Here is a 13002-nt window from a genome sequence, read left to right on the forward strand (position 1 = left end):
TGTATTGTCAGCTAATTGTTTCGTGTCGGTTGACTATCTTGTTTTCTTAATAAAACTATAAACCGCTAGTTGCCTGGAGTTGAATCAAAATTACTTTGTATTCCTCAAATACCTTAAGGAAGTTTAGTAATATGTAATTTCTAGCCAAAGTTTTGTTAGAAGTAAACTCTGGGATTTTAGATAAATCACTTATCACACTGTTTGCCTTCTCTTTATCTCTCCTGCTGAGCTTCAAATTCTTTGAAGACAGGTACCTACTGTGATTTGCATCTATAGCTCTAAAGCAGAAAGCCCGGCAAATGGTCTCTAGAAACAAACAATGTTTACATTAGGCAGTTCAGCTCTCATGGATCAAGTCTTCAGGCTAAACCCATTACTAACTCCAAATTCCACTCCCTGTCTTCTCAAAGTAGAAAACACACACAACAACCTTTCATTTTTATTTCAGATTTATTGGAATGTTTAAGGAAACACCTGCTTCCTGAAGACGTGATTCAAAAAAACATGTACAAAATGACAGAACTCCTGGTTTCCTACAGGAAAAAGAAATAAAACAAACATAAAAAAAGAGTTCTGCTAAAAAAAAAAGTTAAAAAAATCACTCCATTTATGGGGATATACACACTCATAAAAAGGAAGAGGTCATGCTATGTCTAAGTATTGCCTTGGTGAGTGAAAGGGAGGAACATATAAAATGAAACTTTCATCATCTATGACTATATCTCAATCTATATCAGTTGACCTTGAGGAAGGGCCATCTAACTCTACTGAACTTTAAGAGAAAAGCAATGTGCTCTGCCTTAAACCAGCAGAAAGTCTTCCTTTCAGTACCCCATTTATTATACTAGACATTGAGAACTTGACCAGGATGAAGTTTCAACACTCTTTCCCCAACCTCACTCCCTTCCACCACACACACACACTTCTGTCCGTAGACACTGATACAACTTACTTATTTTAATATCCTGGAAAGAGGTAGAAATATCTTGTCAAAGTCACTCTTTCAGTGGTGGGCATCTGTGCCCTACCATCTGGTAGCTCAAATGAAAATCGAACCTGAAAGGAAAAGAAAGTCCGTATTTTTTTTTTTTTCCTGAGTGGAAGAATTTTCACTTAAGCTGGAAAAATTACAAAACGTATAGCAAAATAAATCATAAACACAAAAAGTTTGTGTATTCATAAGAATAATAGCAGCATGTATAATCAAAGCACAGCATGACCAGACTTTTAAAATCTGCTGCTGGATCTAATAGCTATAGACACAGGCAAATCCACTTGTTTGTCTACTCAGGGCTAGAGAGAAGTTAAAATAAATTATTATTTTCTAGGGATTGTTTGTTTTTTAGGTCATAGCAGGTTGGATCTGTCTTTCAGTTTTGCCGACTCACCAAAGAACCTCCAAAGTTAGTTTGGAAAGAAGGGCATTTCTGCAAGATTAGCATGACCCGAGTTGCTCCCTAGGTTTCCAACTGAAATAGTCAAATATCCAGGGAAGGAGCGTGTGAGAAACATCTAGACCCCTACCTTTTGGAAAATTTCCTCCAGATTACAGGACCAGGCATGTTCTTGGAGATGTTTGATGAGTTTCATGATAAAAAGAGAGCCCTGTGTGGGATGTCTCCAAGAAACGTTATCTGTGAATAGAACACATTCCAAATCTCATGCAAAACTTTTGCCTGACCAGAGATTGAGTGCAAGGATTTCCACTTCAGCTGAGGGAGTGTGCTGAGTTCATGCTGTTTTGTATACACTGCATGCCATTATTTAGTGAATATATTCAACATTCAGTGAGTATATTTTTACTGATACTTGACAATTGTTAATGTCATAAGAAAGATTCCATATATGGTACAGATGTTAAGATACGTAGTCTCTGAGTTCAAGGAGCTGCAAACCTAGTAGAGAGGGAGGGAAAGGCAGTATGGGGTAAGGGGAAGTGATTGGGCCTTGGGGAAGGAATACCTGAGTGTGAATTCTAAGAGTGTTATATACCGCCCTGATTTAAGTTAATTATACACTCTGAAATGCAATGGTCTCGGCTACAAAGAGTAGGGTAATAATTTCTGCCACAAAAAAGGATATCTGAAGATTAAATCCAATGAATTATAAGTGTCTAGGAGAATATAAGCTATGTAATATCCAGTCTATTCAGTGTAGTAATATTAATAGCTTTTTAATATCTACTTTATAAATAATTTAATTAAAATCAAATAATATTGATCATAAGATATTTAGACAAAGAAAATATTAATGAAATATGAAAATGGTAATAATATAAAGAAAGTACAAACCTAGAAAAGGTTTAAAAGAAAAAGATCATATTCCACTGGAGGACAAAACAGTCTTATGAAAGAGAAATATTGAAGAATGGTATTAATTATATAAAATAGTAGAGACATAGAAATCATAAAGCCATTTTAAAATTATGCAAAGAAATAAATAAGAGAAGAGTGGTATAAATAGCTAAGTATATAATTATGGACACACACTTTAACCAAACATTTTAGCCAATAATAATGGTAATAAAATATATAACAATATTATATTGAAATTCTATTTAAAACCATAGCTGTTTAATGAGGCTCATTCCAGTAAAGAAGGGATTGAGAGAGAGAGTGGAGGAAGGTATCTCTTCAAATTCTTTGCAAAATTAGGGAGCGAATGGTCATGTTTCTTCAGGACAGCACTATAAAGTGGTTGGGATCAACACCAGAGAATATGGAGCTAGATTTGCTAGTGGAAGGTAACTAGCTGAGGATAACTGAATTGGAGTTTTGAAGTCATCTGGAAAGGAGGGGCGAGAAAAATAAAAGAAAAGGAGAAATAAATCAGTAAGATGAATGTTGAGAAGCCAGGAGTCTATAAAAGACTATGTAGCCAGAGGTAAATCTTTTGTGGAAGCCAGAATCAAAGGATTTTAAAGAATAGTTTTGTCTCATACTAACATCTGCTAAATATGCTCAAGCTGTAATTGTGTGAGGTTTTATTTTGTTTGTTTTGTTATTTTTTGTTTTGTTATGTTTTGGTTTTGCCTAGTGTCATTATTTTTGATGAAAAAAATCACTCATTTCTACATTAAGACTTGACCAACACAATGCAGAACCAGGCTCCCTCCTGAGAGATGGTACCTCATTACAGAAAATAGTCTAATCTGTAAATTATTTGAGCAGAGGCGAGGCCTTAAGGCCCTAGCAAATCAAAAGAATGTGAGTGCCCAAGAAATTTCAAAAGATAGTGGATAAAATAATTCAAATGACTTTTATTTAAACCTTGAGACAGAAAGTAACTCAAGGTAAAACGCTTGATTAAAGTTATAAGTAGAAAAATCTTTAATAATAGCAGCTATTTTACGTGTGCTTTACTCTTTGTCATGTTCAATATTTCTCATATATTATCTCATTTAATCCTAAGAACAATGATATTTGTATTACATATGTTAGTAAGGAATTCAAAGAAAGCCCAGAGAGGCTAAATAAGTGGAACTAGTTTACAAAGTGCTAAATGGCGAAGTCAGAATATAATCAGCAGTATTCTTAATCCATAGCCTAGATTTAGAAATCATTAATTCCTGTCTTTTCATCCATCTCATGCTTTTAGTTGAAACCAATTTAACTTAGAGACTCAATACGCCTTGTCTGCTCTTCTGCCTCTCTCTACTCCTTCTATAAACACTACTTTTCAGTAAACACATGATGTCTAGGCAAATGGAACTGCTGAATGATCCCAACATTGCAGACCTTTACCACGTGGAGTCAGATTCTAATTTACTTCAGTGTAGATACTCTTCTATTTATCCCTCATGGTTCCAAGAAAATATTTTGCACTGTGGGAGTTTACTAATTACTAATTTAGCAAAAATATATGCACATTTGCTCTCTGTAGATAAGGGAAATTGAAGGTATAACTGGGAGGGATGCTTGAGTTGTTCTTCAGAAGTCTCATGGAAAGATCAGCAGATATCTATTCTCTAGTGGGTGGGGGCGAATTTCTGCATTGGTGATGCCCACAAAGGTGTACTATACAGGTACCTGGTGTTGAAGAGCAGAAAGCAATAAAATCCTTCTCTATATGGGCTTTCTTAATGGCATCATACTCGAAATCTTCTGGAGGCAGTGAAGAACTGTTCTCAGAAGCTTTTGCTGAATCTTTTAACCACACCACCCCTTGATTCTCTGAAAAGGCAAGATTTGATTTCTTGTTACTAGCCAAGAGAACTACTTTCTCCCCTAAACCTCGGCTTAACCATATTTACTGATTTATTTGTCGCTATCTATCATTCATTCACATGCATATACACACATACATCTCAGGAACTATATTTTTAATAACTCATCTTTACAAACTCTTAAACAAACTCTAACAACATCAAAACATCAAAGTCTTAAGGCTAAAAATGGTATCTCTTTAGTTAAAAATGAAAAAATATTTACCATCCATTCGCACAACCCTCAGAAACTACAATCTTGTTTGGTGAAAGTAAGTGTTCTTTGACATTAAGGAGCAGGCACACAAAAAGTGAAAAATACTGGATGTATATAAATGATGAGGTCAATACTCGTATATCATGTGTTCTAGCAGGCATCAGCACTCACCACCACGGCAGGCCTGGATAATGATCACCTTGGGTTTGTCTTTCAAATTTGGACAGCTCCGAGTATTCAAATTTTGAAAGATGGTGTTGATTTCCAATACATCTGAGACTTCTTCAGAGTAGTTTTTCCCACAAATGCCATCTCGAATACCATGAGACATGAACACGAGAAAAGTACTGTCAGAGGTCTTGTGCTCCTTGCGGGCAGCAAATGCCTTCAGCTCTATAGTCATATCCTGGAAGAGACCACACCACTGATATTGGACTGCGAAATTCATTATTATGGCATCTTGAGATTTCAATAAAGACACTAAGGAATCCCTGGGTAATATGAATATAATTGAGATAGAAATGAAAATTTAAGTTTCAATTCAAAGAAAAGCAGTATAGGGTTATAGGATGCCATTCAGGGATTTCTAGTAGAGAGAAATGGGTATTACTGAGTTAATAGAACATTTATCCCCGCCAAAAGTTCCACCAGATTCCTGCTAAAAGACTACATTTGAAGGGGTTATTGTAGCATTATGCACCATCTATGTAATTTTAAACTATCAAGAGACTAAGTTTCTGGTGTTATAGTCAAACATTCTTTAGAAATGTGGAGGACATGACCATTGTCTCTACATTATGAAAAGCCTTACCGAAGCAGTGAGATTTTCTTTTACATCCACAGTGTAGCCCAGATCTTCTAGTAGCGTCTTCATATCTCTGATATCAACATCGGCTCCAGTTCTCCTGGGAAGATTGTTAAACTCTGTGTTGCAGATAATGAGAGCAAGACGTGTGCGAATTGATTTTTCCATTATTGGGTAAATCTGTAGAAAATGCAGATTGGATAAACAGTCTTGTTCTTTTTAATTAAATATTCATCTTGAGGGTTTAAGACCATTTCTCCTCCCTTAGTTCTATCCAGAAACCAAATCTCATGAATCATAGATAAAAACAGGGAGAGCAAATGAATCTTACTAGAGGAGTTAGAATGAGTTTGTAAAAGCCCAGATGATAGCTGAGAACTTGATTTAATTATTTTTGAGAGATAGGATTGTGAGAGGTGAACAGGTTTTGAAGCCAGAATGACAGAATCTTAAAACCGACTCCAAGTTACTGATTTTGGCAAAATATTTAACAATTCATGTTGTTTCCTGATTTCTAAAATGGGTTATTTTAGGGCTCAAGTGGTTATATGCAACAAGTTTACAACAGTATCTGATTCATATTAAGCATTCAATGAATGCCATTGTTGTTATTACTGTAATTATTTACTCAAAGAATTATACCAAACTTGAACCTTTATTCATAAGCTGGAATTCTAAGAAATAGGAATATTTTAAGGGAAGCAGCAGGATGATTTTCTAAAACCTCTCAAAGAAATTGGCTCTAAAAATGTGCCACTGCTCTTTAGAATGGTCTCCAGTGTATCTTTCACCCAGGTCCTTGCGTTCAGAGCATAGCACCTCTGCTGACTTTTCTTTCCATATCCTTTGAGCTGTTTCTAGGGGGCAGAGCTTGAGGCTCCCTCTTGGTCCTGGGAATGTGAGCTTAGTCAGGTTGTCTTGCTTTGCATGAAGAGCTGCAATAGACAAGAAACATTATGAATGATGATATTCCTGAGTGTCCCACTTGACGTTACTCACAACATCATCTGTTTATAAAGCCATGGAGGAAGAAATGAATCCTTAGGAGAAAAACTCTGGGCTAGTTGTCAACACTGTTGAGTGAGTCACTGCTGCTGGAACACATCCCAAACCAGAGGAGATTTCCAGTGGTGTGATACAAGGTTCTACCTTTATCTCCTAGGATCAGCATTTTTACAAATATTTTAGATTTAAAAAAGAATTTTTCAGGGCCATGCATGATGGAACTTCATAAAACAATTAGTATATTAGATAAAATAGTTGGTATAAATTTGATGATTTAAATCTGAGGATAAAATTTAATGGAAGTAAGTCTTAATTACTCTTATTTCAATGTTTATATACATATATGCTTATTTATTTATTTACTTAATAGGCATGATAAGCATATAAAAAGGAAGGAAGGAAGGAAGGAAGGAAGGAAGGAAGGAAGGAGATGTAGGATCTCTCTACTGTGCGAACATGTGGCAAAGAGGATGAAGATTATTGAATATATTAACTAAAATGAACATGAAATAAAATGATAAATGCTAAAATCAAGATGCACACTGAATGGATTCATAACACTAAACATTGCTCAAATACACGAGGAAGAGTTTTCATAGTGGTTTATGTGAGTAAAACCTTTAGAGTTTGTTTCATAAAAAGTTCAACACCATTCAACAGGGTGATACACTTGCTAGAAAAATAACATAATCTTTGTTTCAAAATAGAAATGTTTTCTCAATATTTGGAAGATCTTTCAGAAACTAAACTATTCAAACTAGAAAGTTATATTCAGTTTTGAAGAAGAATTTGAAGAAATTACTATAATATTCAGTTAGGTAAACCAAGGCAGCATGAAGTATGCTTAGTGTGGGTAAAGTAAGAGATATTTAGAATTAATATATTGGAGAAAACTATAGTAATTATTATTAGGTGGAAAAATGTTCTATTTCTTCATACATAAGTCCGGAGAATAATAAAATAAATTAAAGAGAAAGATTTGGATTATATTAGAGATGATTTTTCTTAGTAAAGGAATAGGGAATTGGTTGTATAGTGAATGTTTCATCTCATGAAATATCTAAGAAAACATGCATGGGATAACCACCCTTAATAGATTCACTGCAGTAATTTCTGAACATGGTAAAATTTTTGCTTCTAAATTTCTTTTAAATGTAAGGTCTTTTATTTTAAGAGAAAAAAGTCATTTTCGGGTGAAATAATTCCAGAATTGTGGGTGAAATACTGTTCTAAGACAAATAAAACACTGATTATTTAGTTAGCAAGAGACTAGATTCATACAAAAATAAGGTTTACTAATAAGGAATGTTGACCTTATACATATTAACATTGTCAAGACTCAATAAAGCTGAGATTATTTTTTCAGAGTAGAGGACTGAAATAGTTTTAAGATCTTCCTTTTTATCTGGGTCCTAGGATTTTCCTGTGCTACCTCCAATACTATGTGGAATGAAAATTTTAAATTTTTATGGCAGAGAGTGGCTAGCTATTCAACAAGACACCGCCTTTTCCTGGGCACACAGCTAGTCTGTGGTGACAGCCGCTCTAGCAGTCGAGGTGGCCATGTAACTGAGTTCTAGACAATGGAATGTAAGCAGAATTATGGCGTGGCACATCCAAGCCAAGCCTGGCAAAATCTCTCACAAAGGATCCCCCATATTTCTTGCAATATCATTAACTGGATGGTTATGACCACAGTTACTTTGGCAGTGTATATTGCAGATATCAAAGCCATAGAATGGAAGAGGCATAGGTATCTGAGTTAGCAGTTGGAAGAGAGCTGTCTGCTATGGAGAATGCTCATTTATGAATGAAACATAAGTTTCTATCATATCTAAGCTATTAAAAATACTTGATTTTTTCGCCCCATTCCATATAATTTTAACTGATATGAGTGTGTGTACTGTCATACCCATGCCTAAATTTTAGGGTAGCCTTAATTTGATGGTGAAGATTCTTAAATACCTAGTCATTCATAATTTGTGTGTTCATACATTCTCAATAAAATCAGGAAGCTTGTTTGTCTTGTTTATTACTCTCTAAATGGTTTGTAGAACAAGATCTATAACACAGTGGGCATGAGCTAAATATTTTTCTAATGGCCTAGTATATAATAGAAATCTTGATGAAATTAGTAAAATAATATTTAACAAATATTTATTGCATGCATACTATAAGTCAACTATTGTTAAATGAGTTCATGCCTTTGATTAAGTCACACATGTCCTATTTCCTCATAAAGCTTAAAATCTACTGGGGGAAAATGATGAATTTATTTTTAAAAAATACAAGAAAAATATAGTGAGAGTTATATCTGGAGAATCATAGGACATTGTAGAAATAGGGGCTTTGAAATACAGTAATAGAAATGGAAGAGAAGAGACAGATCTGGATTTGAGAGAGGAATCAATAAAACTTGCCGCTGCTTAAATGTCAGAAGTGACGGAGAAGAAAGAGTTAATTTCAGGTTTCTGCTTTGAATAACTGGGCAATGGTGGCACCATTAACCAAGATAGGGAAAACTGGAGAGAAGCAAGGTGGGGGAAAGAATGGATGGCAAGTTCAGCTAGGACACATATGGATCAAGGAGTCTGTGGAGAAGTAAGTGCGTGTATTCAGAAAGTACTAGAATAGTGAAGTGTTGCATTCAAGTTGGTAGTCAGGATTTGAGACACAGGTTCAGAATTTGTTAGTGTAAACATGGTAGTGAAGCTGCAGGAGTGGCTTCTGCTAAAGCAAAATAGATTGAGAAGAGGGAAGGGCATGGGATCAATCCATGAGAATGACCCATAGCTTCCTCCCCCCAGGATTATCCCATGAATCTATAGTTAATGTCAAAGAACAAGGGGTTCAACAATATTTTTGCTTTTAACATACCATTACCCAAGAAGGGAAGAATCACTGCTGAGGAGTCTTGTGTATTATAATTTCCAGATTGTGGACCTGAGGAAAGATAAAGAACAATAAAATAGTCACTTATCACCTCTGAAGAATCTTGCCCCAATGTGTTGGACATTTCCTATTGAAAATAACTTCGGTAGGCCTTGATCTTGGTCAAAATGTGATTTTCCTGGAACCATACTCATCATTGGGAAACAAAAACCTCTGCACATGAATTACTGGACTTTAACATTTGAGGCAGAAAAAAAGCGTATTTGGACATGACTTCCTTGATTTCTGCTATCTATGATAAAAGTGGAATTGAGACACCATCGGCTATAGAATCAAGAATTCTTTTAATATGCATGTTTCAAGGTAGTTCCTGAGGTGACTACTACTGCATAAAAGATGTGTACAGAGTGAAGTTGTTTAACTCAGAGCTGACCTTAACTTCAGAGAAAAAGAAACAGCATCTAAGCTTGGATTTATCACAGCAGAAAATGATGATGAGGTGACTCACTGGTCTACCCTTGATCACTGTTAAATATATTTTCTAAGGGCCATAGAATAGGAAGGTGGTGGATCTATATATGAACACAAATCTGTCTTGACTATTAATCCTGGGCTCTTACTCACTAAGCTACTCTGTCAGCTCACAAAAGACCCTGTACAATTATGCATGTAACAGAAGCCCTGACCACAGTCTCTGCACATGTGCTACCCATTTGGCACACTCTGAGGGGGAAAAAAAAAAGCCTCAGTTATACTGTTTAATTGCACAAAATTTCTCAAATTTATTAATATATCCTCTGAGATCACTATTCATTATGATTATTGATTTCAAGGACAAAAAATGAATTTAAATTTAAGATTTTATAAGGATCTCAACATAGTAATACCCACCTGAGAAGCTTATTCCGGAGACTTTAAAAATTGGCATGAGCTAACAAAAGTAAAATACTTTGAGTCTTCATTCTATAGTACCTATTAAAGACAAGATTTCCATAGACAAAATATGTCCATTTCCTTGCTTTGAATGAAGGAAAGCCATAGGCCGTCCCACAAAATTTCAAGCCCAAGGCAACATGCTGCAGCTTATCCTCTCCTTCCTATCTAGACTGCTGGACTAAATTAACCATTGATAAATTCAAGATCATTTTCTGGAAGAGGCCTTGTTACAGCAGTAGTGCACGTGCCAAGAACTTACTTTTAGAAAAAACTTTCCCATTAGAGTCATTCAAATATTATATCTAATTTTCATAATCTGTGGCTTCGAAAAAAATTGGCAAGTTGATGAGGGGAAGACAAAGTCATGACAACCCCGACTGAGCAGGCATCATCTGAGAAGTAAAGAGGTAGACTCCAGGTGTTAGAGTTCTCATAGTAGGTTATACAAGTATCTCTAAGGTTCACGGACTATGGAGTGAAAGGAATGAGACAAGAAAGAAGAAATGTTGGCTATTATACAATTATTCTGGATCCTTATTGTTATTTATTGATTGTCTTTAATTTTTTTTTGTGGGAGGAGGTGTTAAATGAAAAAGAGGTATTGTAAGAAAAATAGTAAATGAGCATGTGTTTTGTCACTCAAACAGGCATAGGCTTCTTCCAATCCCTAGGAAAAAAGTCTTCCTGCTTTCAAAGAACAACTCCTTTTTAATGGTTTTAGGAAGCCTAAAAGAGACCAGTGAGTGGGAGTCTACCAGAGCCCCCATCTTTGCTGTGTGGAGGAACTAAAAGACCATAGAAGGGGCAGGTCAGACACCCAAATCCTGGATCAAGCCCTCAGGAGGACAAGAATAGCGAGTTTGGGGACTTATGAATGGTCCACAGCCTAGTTTCATGCTAGTGAACAAGGCTGCACAAAAGAAAATGCAAGGGGGCAATTAGAAGAATCTGCTTTAAAAAGCTTTGCTTTTCGGTAAACATTGAATTTATTCTCTGAATGCTTCACCATCACTGAAATACATTCTATTCCTTCTGGAGAACAAAATTTTGGAGAGGAGTTATAAGAAGTATCTAGTTACAGATCTTAAGTTTTCATGTCAGATAACTACATAAATTCCTAGAAAGCTCTAGACTTTAACTAACTAACTAACTAACTAACTAACTAACTAACTAACTAATGTGCCTTGGCAGGAGGACTGGAGAATACAGTATGAAACTTTTCAGAAAGTTCTCATGAATTTCAACAAATGAGCTATCATGTACTTGGGATGGGAAATGAGTTTTAATCAAAAGAAGGCTCCTGAGACCAAAGAAACAGGAACAAAGAGGAAAAGATACAGAAGACATGCAATAACGGCACTACCACACAAATGGGGCCCTGAAGCTGTGAGGAAGTTGTCGCAAACTAACGTGGCCAACGAAGAAATCAGATATGGGCCCAAAGACACAGGGCATACGTGAACTTTAGTCTGAGTCATTGGCCTTACCTGAGGAGAGCTCCAGCACCTCTGCAAGGTGGCAGTCATCTTCACAAATATAACCGATACATATTTGGCTCGCCTGGGGCCCTTTCCGAATGACAGAGTCAATCAAAGCTCGAGCCTTATCCATAACTGTAGCATTTTCATGTCTTACTTTCTCCATCTCCTCCTGGTTCAGCACTCTTTTCTCTAATAGTTCATCCAGTAAGCCATTTATTGTGCCTGTGCCCACTGAACGGATAAACAGCTTCCTCTTCTGCTTCAGCACCATGTCTGTTTGAAGCACAAGGATTCCTCAAGCCATGAAAACAATCTCATTTTCCTCTCATGTCAGCAACAGGGAATAGCCTCCTTTAGATTTAATCCATAAAATGTCCCTCTACTTACAGTTCAGTCATCCTGAGGATGTCCACATCTCTTATGCTTCTCTCATATTACCCTCGTATGCTCACTGAGTGGCCTGAAGTCTGAGATTTACTATCTGTGAATGAGTTCCTGAAAACCAGGAATCATCCTGACATTGACCCATATGCTTATTCAACTCTGCATAATAAAATAATGAAACAGTGATAGCCTATTTCCTTTGGGGACAACAGCTGCTAATACTCATCTTGTGCTAATTCTGAACCCTCTGTCTGACAATGACATTTAAGAATTCAGTTACAATTGCAAAATGACTGCAGAACACCAGTAAAGCCCCCTGTGAAAGTCTTCTGGGCCCCTTCCCTCCTTCCTTTTGCCCTCCCACCTCCTCTTCTTCCCACTCCTTCAGTTCTGTTCACCTAAACATTCACAGAACCTAATTACAGCTTCTGAAAAAGGCAGCCCCTTCCAAAATTTCTTCCCCAAGATATGTTCTTTTGGACAAACAAACACAAACAATCAAAACTCACCAGCCATGGCTTTTCTCTCTTAGCCTTGATATGTGATATGAAACTGAAAGCGTGTTCTACCTTCCTGTTAACAGGGTGTGTACATATATTGAGAAATACCTACTGCTCATGAATTTGCATGCCTTTATTTTTTTTTCCCAAAGAAATAATCAGATTGCTTAACTTTGGAGTACATAAAGGAGTTGTTAATTTCCTTCAGCAACACTTGGATCAGGTCAAGGTAGGAAGGAGTAGGCCTTAGAGAATAAGAAAGGAATAAGAAAGTATATTCACAATTAAACTCACACAATAATGAATCTCCCATTCATTAGGAAATGTGATCCGGAAAAGTAACCCATCCTTTGTTGTCTTAGTCCGTTCAGGGTGATGTAACAAAATACCTCAGACTGGGTGGCTTATAAACAAGAAGAATTTATTTCTCACAGTTCTGCAGGCTGGAAGTCCAAGATAGGATGCCGGTGTGGTTAGGATGCCGGTGTGGTTGGGTTGCCGTGAAGGTTGTTTTCAGGATTGCAGACTGCCAGCTTCTTACCATGTCCTCTCATGGTGGAAAGAGTGAGATATCTCTC

The 13002-nt window shown here is 36.3% G+C and overlaps 1 protein-coding gene across 1 annotated transcript; it reads right to left on the reverse strand.

Moving 5' to 3' along the window:
• Window positions 1–431: 431 nt before the first annotated feature.
• On the reverse strand, window positions 432–12477 carry LOC120599661 (caspase-1-like). Its single transcript, XM_039858746.1, has 10 exons — window positions 12434–12477; window positions 11547–11813; window positions 9109–9174; window positions 6046–6161; window positions 5233–5406; window positions 4593–4827; window positions 4029–4172; window positions 1525–1634; window positions 953–1056; window positions 432–533 (listed from the first exon to the last, which is right to left on the reverse strand). Exons 1-9 carry the CDS (start codon window positions 12438–12440, stop codon window positions 958–960), a joined length of 1218 nt encoding a protein of 405 aa, XP_039714680.1. The 5' UTR covers window positions 12441–12477; the 3' UTR covers window positions 432–533; window positions 953–957.
• Between the last annotated feature and the right edge of the window lie 525 nt (window positions 12478–13002).

The sequence above is a fragment of the Pteropus medius genome, unplaced genomic scaffold, assembly GCF_902729225.1.
Source record: "Pteropus medius unplaced genomic scaffold, Ma_sr-lr_union100, whole genome shotgun sequence".
In the NCBI taxonomy this organism is placed as follows: domain Eukaryota; kingdom Metazoa; phylum Chordata; class Mammalia; order Chiroptera; family Pteropodidae; genus Pteropus; species Pteropus medius.

What these genes read in the sequence shown, in the direction of transcription:
- LOC120599661 (XM_039858746.1), bottom strand. An exon ending in GGTGCTGGAGCTCTCCTCAG is followed by an intron (nt 9,175 to 11,546) that starts GTAAGGCCAATG and finishes ATCTTTCCTCAG; the next exon opens with GTCCACAATCTGGAAATTAT. An exon ending in TGGAGGAAATTTTCCAAAAG is followed by an intron (nt 1,057 to 1,524) that starts GTAGGGGTCTAG and finishes TTTTCCTTTCAG; the next exon opens with GTTCGATTTTCATTTGAGCT.